Source organism: Alligator sinensis, unplaced genomic scaffold (assembly GCF_000455745.1).
Source record: "Alligator sinensis unplaced genomic scaffold, ASM45574v1 scaffold1238_1, whole genome shotgun sequence".
Lineage (NCBI taxonomy): Eukaryota > Metazoa > Chordata > Crocodylia > Alligatoridae > Alligator > Alligator sinensis.
This window is the reverse complement of record NW_005842436.1, coordinates 1,162,503-1,173,058: the sequence shown is the minus strand read 5'-3', so window position 1 is coordinate 1,173,058 and position 10,556 is coordinate 1,162,503. Positions and strand designations below refer to the sequence as shown.

Sequence of the window (10,556 nt, the reverse complement as noted above, 5' to 3'; positions counted from 1 at the left end):
GGGCGAGAATTAGAGGGTGCCTTGGGCCGGCCTGACACGGAGCGAGGGACCTTAAGGAGCACACGGCCCTCCGCCAGGACCCCGCCGTGACACCCACAAAATCACTGCTCCTGTTTGTTTTCCTCGATGTGGAAAACCAGATGTCTGCTACAAGGGCTTTAACACCGTATGACAAAGGAAAGAGGTCCAAAGTAGGTTGACCAAGGCAGCCATGGGGCGAGATGCTGTAACAAGAGTTGTGAGATAGGAGGCCATGTGAACTTTAGCAATGTAGTGCACTGCCTCCTGGCTCCAATTGGATGTTTTTAACTTGGCTGTTCACTCAAGCAACCAAGGAGCATTCCCTTCTTGGCCAGCAACAAGAATGGACCAGGTACTTGAGTCAGAATCTGATTCATGCTGCTTATGAGGTTGATTTCCCCACTCCTTTCATCTCAGTTTACGTTTCCTCTCACCCTAGGCTCAGTATGTACCAACCTCCCAGAAGCCTCCTTGTTTCAGACCTTTTGTGAGTTTGCACAATACCGTTGTACCACTCGCAAGTTTTACATCAAGGTGAGGTGGGCAGGTCTGAGGGGTAGGGAGACTATCAGTGGGTGCATCTATATGAGACACTAAATACACAGTAGACTAATTCTACTGTGCATTAGCACAGCAGGCAAAAACCATGCTAATGTGTTAATGCACAGTAGAATTAGTCTACTGCACATTAGCATCACCTAAAAAACGTGCACTGGCACTACTGTACAGTAGCACTGGTTACAGAGCATTGTTAGTGCCATTTATTACATGTAGATGCATCCACTGAGGAGGGAACAGTTCTTGGAGAGATTATCATAATGAAGGGAGGGGCCTAGAGGGTGTACTTCAAGGGTGGGGATAAACCTTGAAGGATTGTTGCAGGGGAGGGAAGGGGCTTAGGCAGAATTAGTAATGTTTGAAACAGTCTTCTAAGCAAATGAGTGGTGGCTAAGATCTGGAATAACTTCAGGGTAGAATTTGAAAGGGACAGTGTGATGAGAAGGGGAGGTCCTTGGATCAATTATCAGCACATCTGAGATGTGGATTCAAAGTATTTGCAAGTCAAAGTTTTTTTTATTCAAAGTTTTTCCCTCAAGAATGCTTCATTGCTGTTTTTTTCCCTTCATACCTTCTTCTCAATCATTGGACAGGGGCCATAGGTAAAAGTGGGTGTTTGACTGGGGTGCACCTGTGCTGTTATTGATACTTAGAAATCCTTTGTGTACCTGGCTTGAGGGTCTTTCTTTTCCACTCAGGGTCAGCCTGAGCACCAGATTTGGTGTCAGGAAGAAATTTATCCCATAGATCAGATTGTGCATGTGATTGTGGAGTCTAAAGGGTTAGAATGGATAATTTTTCAGGGCTCCTTATATAACACTTGCCTGCAAACACAAAGGATGGGATTTGATGGGCCAGTAAGCCCCTTCCAGCCCTGTATTTCCATGTTCCTATGTTCCATTTATCCTCATGAAGGAGAGGAGTCTGGTGGGGCTATTGCAGGAGAATGGAGGAGTCTTGAGGGATGGCTGGATTGGAAGAGAGAAAGTTCAGACAAGATTATCATAATAAAGGGAAAGTATTTTAAGAAGGACTATTGCAGGGAAAAGGAAGAATCTTGCAGGGTATACCGCACTGGGGGGCTCTAACTTCTCCCTCTCTCTCCCCATTCAGAGAATCCTGTGTCCTGACTTGCCTCCCCCTAAAAAGTCTCCAGCCCAAGCAGAAAGGCCTCATACCATGGGCTCTTGGGCAAAGAGCGACTCACTTGCCCTGACCAGCCCTCCTAAGAAACCAGGTACAACAGTGCTGGGGCAATTCATCATTCGTGCCCCTCTGGCTCTATCTCTTCTCTTTATTCTGCCTCATAGAGAAATTATACACAGGGCCCCATGCAAAGAGGAAGAGGGGATGGGTAGGAATGTAAAGGGATCTGCAGGCATAGTTGTGGGACCAGACTAACACTGTACAAGATTGTATCCTGGGGTTGCACCTCCTTGATGGGAGTAATGGGGTGTGTGTGTGTGTGTGTGTGTGTGTGAGAGAGAGAGAGATAGAAAGGAGAGACACAGATTGAAGAGTGCACATATTGGCAGAGATCATATAAGTGATCAACAATAGGAGAGAGCAGGATTGGATGCATGCACATCTTAACTGACAAGAATCCAAGAAGCATGCGTGCTCATGTGTGCCTGTGTTTATATGCATGGGGGATGTTTCTGAGAATGGCGTGTGAGATTTATCTGTTCTTCAGATGCTCTGCATCTTGTTCTTCATCTAGATTCTAGGCACCTGAAGGAGGATCGCAGGCAGCACACTGACATCCGGCTATACCCCCACATTGACGCTATCCTGAAATATGCGTATGCTGTTTCAGGCCAGGAGCCGATGCCCAAAGGGTTCCTCCATGTCATGCCAGTGCGCCAAAGAACCCAAGAGCGCCTGGACCTGCCAGGGCACCTACAAGGCCAGGCAGTCACAACCTTATCTGAAACATCACTGGGGGTGAAGCTCAGCACCAAGATTGAGAGGGGCACAAAACAACACATAGACTATGTCATCGAGCAGCTAATCAACTTAGCATTCTCCTTGGAGGGGTCTCTGGATGTGAAGACCACACCTGTGCCAGTAGGCACTGAGCTAGACCAGAAGGGTTCAAACAGTGGTGCCCAGGAAGAGGTCCCAGTAGCAAGCTTCGCTGGCAGGTAAGGTAAAGACCCAGCTAACAAGTGGTCCAAGTAGCCATGTGTCAGAGAGTGCCCTCCAGCAGGTGCTTGCACAGGACTAATATGGCCTTGTCTGGCCTCTGAGAGAGTCCCTCAAAGCCAGCCCAGACTTGGCTTCTAGAGCAAAGGGGGAGGTCAGGCTCCTTCCTTTTCTGAGATCCTGTCCTTTCAGTCTCTCACCTTCCCTGGTACTCTGTGGCCCCTGACTCAATAATTAGCATCCAGTTCTGCTCCTGAGTGAGATTTTGCCTCTTTCTGGGGAGACCGAGTGCAACTCAAAAGTTCCAAGTAGCAAAGCAGACAGTCTCTTAGTAAAAGCATTTACTGAGGTGGAGGCCACCCAGCCAGGGGTTTTCTGCCCCTTCCAAGGGTAAAGCTGTTCCTCCATCTCCAATACAGCCCACACAGCCCAGGGTACCCCCAAAGACACTCAGCTGTTTCTTTTTCAGTTTTTATGGGCTCTGAGACCCACAACTCCTCAGCTCCTAGCTCATCCTACTCTCCTGACACCATGCTCAGCAGCTGACAACTAACTTGTTCAACCTGCCCTGTGTTTATCGCCACCAGCTTCCCAAGTGTGGGCCATTTCACCTTTGCTGATGTGCCAACAAAACTATTCAAGACTCTGTAGATACTAGAGGTCCACCTTGTCTTGTCCCACACATAGGCAGATCTCTTGCTTCATTATCTCTTTAACTTATTCCTTTCCCATGTACTAGCTTTATGAAGAAAATGAGGCATACAACATTACAATAACATGAGCACTGTTAACAGAGAAATATTACAGTAAAGCCAGGGGGCTTTACTGTAAAAGTAAATTTTCATCTATCACACCATGGCCATTTCCCCACACTCTACCTTGTGTATATGCACAGTGAGCTTCTCTTGCATAGACATGCTCTTGTGCCCAGGGAGGGTAAGCAGAGCTTCATAACAATGCACACTGCCCTGCCAGCTCATGCATCACACAGCAGAGCTTTTCAGAAACACATGCATAGAATGAGCTCCCCACCAGCTCAGTTCAGTTGTTTGGCTCAAACAGGAAGTCCTTAAGGAGGGCAAGTATTGCCAAAGGTGAAATGATACAGTCTCCCCAGGTATTTTTGTGAGACGGGTAAACTGTTTTGGGTTTGATCCTATGTGCATTTGCCATTCTTGTATATCCGCTGCTCTGCTCCTTTTCCCCATGGCCAGTATTTTACAGTTCCTGGTGATCTGTGGAAATATCTCACCTGTCCATGTTGTTTGGGACATTTGAGTAGAAAGTGCCTCTCTGTGTCTGTCTTCCATTGTCTGTGAGCAACAGGAGGTGTAAGTTTCTTTGCTGAGGATCCTGCATGACAAAGGTTTCAGGAGTGCTCTGTCTGCATGTAAAAGAGTAGTCTAGTACTTTAAAGAAAGTAGACACCCTGGGCTAGGGATCCAGCTGTGGGTGATTAGCTGGCAGTTAAAAACCCAGCCTGGGCTACAGCAAGGAGCTTGAGCTAGGGGAAGGAACAGTTTGAGGGCAGGGAGCAGACTGGGTAGTGGTGCTTGATTCTAGGATGGGCTGGAGCTAGAGGGCCTTTTCCTGCTGTCTGGAGATAGGCTAAAGGTTTGCTGTACATGGAACATAAGAATTTATAAGAACACAAGATATGCCATTTACTGGGTCAGAACATAGATCCGTATTCCTCAGTCTCCTGTGTCACATGAGGTCAGAGAATAGATGCTGAAAGGGAGAGTGAACATGGCACAACCAGGGTTTTTTTCCACTGTTCCTCTCTCACTTGCAGTCTCCAGGATTTAAGGTCTAGGAAGTTCTGATTCAGAGGCTGTGCCCCTCACTCCTGTACTCAATAGCTACTGATACACCTTTCCTCTAAGAATCTGTCCATTCTCTTTTTTAATTTGGCTAAACTGTCAGCTTCCACAATATGCTGTGGCAATGAGTTCCATATTTTAATTACACATAGTGTAATAAAGAACTTCCTTTTGTTAGTTTTAAACTTGCTACCTACTTGTTTCATTTTTTGACCTCTGGTTCTTATCCTGAGAGAGAGAGAGAGTAAATAATAAATCCCTATTTACTTTCTCTTCACCTTTTAGTATTTTGGAAACCCTGCTCATGTCCCCCCACAAGCATCTCTCTTCTAAACTGAATAGGCCTAGCTTCTTTAGTCTCTTCTCATTTGAAAGCCCTTCCATATCACTAATCATCCTTGTTGCCCTTCTCTGTACTTTCTCTAGTTCTTGTATATACTTTTTGAGGTGGGACAGATATGGGCACGTTATTCAAGGTGTGGACACACAATGAATTTATAAAGGGGCATAATGAGACTTTCTGTTTTGATTACAGTTCCCTTCTTAATAATCCCTAACATTTTTTTTTGCCTTTTTGATGGCTGCTGAGCACTGAGCTGATTTTTTTTGTTAACTGTCCACAATGACTCCCAGATTTCTTTCCTGTGTGGTAAGAGTTAATGTAGTGCCCATCATAGTGTAAGTGTAGTTTGGGTTATTTTTGCCCGTTTGTATCACTTTACACTTATCTACATTGAATTTCATCTGCCATTTAGTTGCCCATGCACTCAATCTTGCCAAATCCTTCTGTAGTTCCTTTGTCCACCTTGGTTTTCATCACTTTAAACAATTTTGTGTCATCTGCAAATCTGGCTGCCTCGCTATTCATCCCTTTTCCAGACCATTTATTATAAATGTGTTGAACAGCACTGGTCCCAAACAAAGATCCCTTGGGGACCCCAGTGTTTACTTCTTTCCATCCTGAAAACTGACTCTTGATACTCACTTTTGCTTTCTATCTTTGGGACAATTTCTAATACATGAGTGGACCTTCCCTGTAATCCCACAACTACCTAATTTAGTTACAAGTCTCTGATGGGGGACCTTATTAAAGGCTTTTTGTAAGTCCAGAAACACTATGTCAACTGGATCACCCTGATCCACCTGCTTATTGACATCCTCAAAGAACTCTAGAAGATTGGTGAGGCATGATTTCTCTTTGATAAAGCCATGTTGATTCCTCCCCAGCAAGTCATGGTTGTCCATGTGCTGAATAATTCTATTATTATTATTATTATTATTATTATTGTTTCTACCAGTTTCCAGGAAGTTAGGTTCACCAGCCTGTAATTCTGTGCATCCCTTCCAGAGCCTTTTTTAAATATGGGAGTCATATTAGCAATCCTCCAGTCCTCTGATACCAAAGCTGTTTTTAATGATAGGTTGTATGCTACACTTAGGAGTTTGGTAATTTCCACTCTGAGCTCCTTCAGGACCCTAAGGTGAATGTCATAAGATCCTGATAATTTAGTTTATCAATTTCCTGTGATAGTTTATCAATTTTTATCAGAATAATTTCCTGTTTAGTTTATCAATTTCCTCTAGGACCACATCTGTTGAAACCTCAGTTTGGGTCAACTCCACTGACTTGCCTCTAGAGAGGAGTAGATCTGGTGAGGGGAATCTACCAAACAACTTCCACAGTGAAGACAGATGCAAAGAATTCATTTAGTTTCTTGACAATGGCCCTGTCATCCTTTAATATCCCTTTTATCCAAAGGACCAACTGACTCCCTGGCAGGTCTTCTGGGCAGGTCTTCATGTCCAGATACTTATTTGTTTGTTGAGATCAGTGTTTCTCAACCTTTTTTGGACTTGAGCCCTGCCACCTCCACCCCCTCCATAACTTTTTTGAATTGAGTACCACCCCCAGTTTCAAAAACTAATTAATATATTTCAGTGCTTTCTTCCTTGAAGAGAGGGTGGGGGACTGACCAGACAGGGACAAGACTGAATCTGTGCTTATCTCCTCATATCTGGTGACACCTGGGGGATGCCCAGCACCCCAGTTGAGAACCACTGCTTTAGACCAAAGAGTATTGTTTTGTATTATGAGAACAGGCTAAGGGGCTCCCAAGGAAGCAAAGCCAGACAGTAAGTTTGCAGACTCCCAAGCCTGCTTATGGGTATTGCTTGAATGGTCTGAAGGACTCCTTGGCCACATCCAGATGAGCAGGGGAATAGACTTGCAGTGGGAAAAATCGTAGAGGTACAAATTTGTGCCACTACTTTGTGCCACAGCATATGCCCCTTCAAGTGCACTTTGTTGAGGGCAAATTGTCCTGCTTTAGGCAAACAGCCCTTTCCCAGCTCCTCCTGGCTCCTGGCATGCTGAAGTATCTGGGGCACAAACAAAGGAGTGGAGACACTCTGGCCAGCAGTCAGAGCATCTCCCTGGAGGATCAAGCCTCCATGGCACATGCTATTGTAGTGTGTGCCTTACTACTTTTTTTTCCAGGTGCTTTTTTTTTTTTGCTACTGGGAAATCCTAGTAACACATTTTGTCCTTGCACTCCAAATTTGCAACATGGGACACATTTTAATGTTCAATATGTGCAGTTTGTGACACCACAAACCTTGTACCCCTTCTTGTCTAGACACAGCCCCTAGGGTAGCAAAGCCTGCCTGAATGGCAGTAGGTGCACCAACCTTCTTACACTCATAGGCAGAGGGAGAAAAAAAAATTGGGCGGGGGCTGAGTGCACACTCACGTGCGTACCCTCCTCCCCCCAAAAAAAAGTCTGTGGGGGAAGGGGAAGGGGAAGGCGGGGAGGGAGTGAGATTTGGGCTGGGATCAGGACCAGAGTGTGGTATACCAGTGTGTCTGCCCCTTTCCCTATGCCAGGGGTCATTGCCCGGTGCTGACATCCACTGCCCCCCAACCCCACACCCACCCTGGCTGCCTCTCCGCACCGGCACTGTCCTGGCCCCGGTATTGCACTGCCTGGGGGGAGGCCTGTAGCTGGAGCATGACCAGCCTCAGCTGGGTCAGAGGGGATGGAGCCCCCAGGACACCCTGACCCGAGAAGAGCCTGGGGGCTCCTCCAGAGCCACAGCACCGGGGAGCCAATCTTTGCATGAGGCAAGGGCAGGCTACAGTTGCGCTCTGCCTGCTCCCTGCCTCTGCCCCTCACTGCAGCCTTTGAAAGCAGCACAGCACCATGTAGGTCCCACTGCTGAGCAGGCTGAGCAGTGAGGCACATGGAGTTGCTTTCAAAGGCTGCAGCAAGGCACAGAGATGGGGAGCAGGCAGAGCACAACTGTAGCCTGCCCTTGGCCTGTGCAAAGATAGGGGGCCACTGCCCCCCACCCCGCACTTTAGCTACCTATGCCGCAGCTCTGGAGGAACCACAGGCTCTGATTGTCCCACGACCCAGCCAGGTACCCATTCACCATGAGCATGGCCCTGGCTGGGCTGGGTCGTGGGGCAGTCAGAGCCCAGCGGCTCATCCAGGGGCGTGGCATGGGGAAGCCAGGGGGAGGAGGACGAATGTACCCCTCCTTTCCCGGCTCCCCTGCAGTGCGCACAAAAGCAGGAGCCACTCACCCACAACCCTGGATGAGCCGCCGGGCTCCCATTGCCCCACAACCTGGCCTGGCCAGGGCCCCATTCCCTGTAAATGACAATATGCCCCTCAACATTCCCTGTGAATGAGGCCCTGGCCAGGCTGGGTTGTGGGGCAATCCCCACAGTGCAGCAGGGAACGGGGCAGGGGCAGGGACAGGGATGAATGATTCAACCCTGCCCCTACTCTGCTCCCTCCTTCACTGTGGGGGTCTCGATCTGTCTTCCCCAAGCACAGGCAGTCAAAAGAAACTTACTGACTTGCTGTGCTGGGCCAGCTGCGATCCTGGCGTGCTCCTCCCCCCTGCTGCAGCCTGCGGCTGGGCTGCCCTGAGGTTTGGGGGGACTGAGCCCCGTTAGCTCACCCCTTCTGCTGCCTATACTTACACTGAATATGTGCACAGCAGCTATGCTAATATATGTCTATATAGAGAACACTAGTAGAGAGTACCCAGGGCCCTGAAGATTGTTCTTGGGATTGGCAGAACCAATAAGACACTTCTTGTGCCCAAGTCAGTTCTCTCCAGGTTTAGAGCCAGCTTTGTGTCTTCTGATGGTCATGTTTAGTAGTTACTGGTCACTGATTGGTCATGTGGAGAGTGTTTTATTGTGCATGTTTCACAGTGGTAAGGGGCAGCATAGTCACAGGATATTTCTATACAAGGACATGTAGTTTAGCTTGCTGCTGTGCTTTTATGTTTTCTTTTCAGTGACTTGTGTATCTGAATATTCTAGGTGTTGGTCTAGTATCCTGAGTACTCAGTTTGGGCTAGAATTTCTTGCTGCCCTGCTCAGGAAACTGGAACCATAGAGCTCTGAGAGTGTTAAGCTGTGCAAGAGGATTGTCTTTTTCTTTGGATTTATTTTTTGGGGTTTTTTCCCTTTTGTGGCAGAGGAATCTTTTGTTACCTTGCTGGAGGGGTGGAACCAGAAATAACCCTCTGCTGGAGATGTTATTGTCAGATAGATATAGCAGTCATCTCACTGGAATGTTCTATGTATGAAGGAGTTTATTAATATCATAGAAGGATAATCAGTTGCATTTATAATAATGCCCAGATATAAAAAAGTAAGGGTCAGTTTAAAGTCAGTAATACATTTTTACTATTACTGGTGTTTGGGCCTTTTCCTGAAATGCCATGAATTGGGAGTTTTCTTCAATAAACCTGTAGGACCCATAGCAGGTTTCTCATAGGTGTAAGTATCTTTAGGGATGATCTTACGTAAGTAGGGTAACAAGACTGCTCCATGCCTGTACACACATAAATAAAGCAAATGTGCAGCACTGCTTCTGGAGTTAGTAGGACTAATACAACTGCTCTTTGTGAGCTGCAAATGGTTTCTTGTGTGCAGCTCAGCATGGTGTTTCTGAGCATGGTGCCAGAAGCAAAACAGTTTTCACTGCTTTAATTCTTTGTTGTGGCTGACCAGAGGCACTGAGCCACAACCTCTATGGCTCGGAGCAACCTCTCCAACCCCCTGTTGTGCTGCAAATGCATAGCTGTGAAAAGCAGACCTTCTTCTGGGCCTCTGTGACCAGTTCTGCAGGGGCCTCAAGACTGCAGGGATCAGTGTCTAGAGTGGCTGCACTAACTACAGCAGTGGCTATGGGCAGCTTCCTAATGGCAGCATTTGTAGGCAGCAGAAGAGAGAAGGCAAGATGGACTGAAAATCCTCAATGGTTTGGTAAATCCCTTGTACCTAAAAGAAATGTAGTACATGCAGTGTTGCCAATACCTCACGCAGCTGCATCATTCACAAGACTCAACAAAAAACAGAGAATACCAGCTTTTATCTTCTCTTTTTAAAGTAATTTTTTTGACTCTCCTGATTGCAGAGAAAACCCAGAAGATCTAATTCCAGTGCAGTCTGACATTTCAATATCCAGAAGGTAAATAAAAACAACAAATTTATTATTTTTAAAAATCATTTTGGGTGCCAGATTCATGACTTCCGAATGCTTGGGGTAAGCAGCATTGTATGAGAGGTATACTTATATATCCATCTAGAACAGTAGGTAACCAGATTACAAGTTAGTGTCATTGAGCAAATAGAGCCCATTGGCAGATGAACATAATCATTCTGGCTAAGTAAGTACAGGCATTCGAGAAGCCCACCATGGAAACACTTTAACTTTCAAAGCTTTACTCTCTGTGCCCCTGTTTATGTCCGGAGGAAGTGGAACACACATTAGCCCATGCTGATTGTGGTGGGGAGCCTCAGAGCCTGCCTGAATGGCCCAAGCACAGCAGGTGCAGTGGGAGCTCTCACATGCCTCCCAGCATACCCCACAGGCTCCCCAGGCTGCCGAAGACTCCTGAGCAGAACCAAACAATCAAGCTGCCCCTGATTGGCTGGCAAGGACATCAGCTGCCCACCTGGATGGCCCCCCTCACCCCCTGAAC

The 10,556-nt window shown here is 46.9% G+C and overlaps 1 protein-coding gene across 1 annotated transcript in view; it reads left to right on the top strand.

Moving 5' to 3' along the window:
- Positions 1-10,054, top strand: part of ACRBP (acrosin binding protein) — a 16,912-nt gene extending 6,858 nt beyond the window's left edge. Inside the window, exons 3-6 of the mRNA XM_014523037.2 lie at positions 461-555; positions 1,693-1,816; positions 2,300-2,723; positions 9,989-10,054. Coding sequence (XP_014378523.2) covers positions 461-555; positions 1,693-1,816; positions 2,300-2,723; positions 9,989-10,046 — 701 coding nt within the window. The 3' untranslated portion in view covers positions 10,047-10,054. The remainder of the gene's footprint in view (positions 1-460; positions 556-1,692; positions 1,817-2,299; positions 2,724-9,988) is intronic.
- Positions 10,055-10,556: the final 502 nt, after the last annotated feature.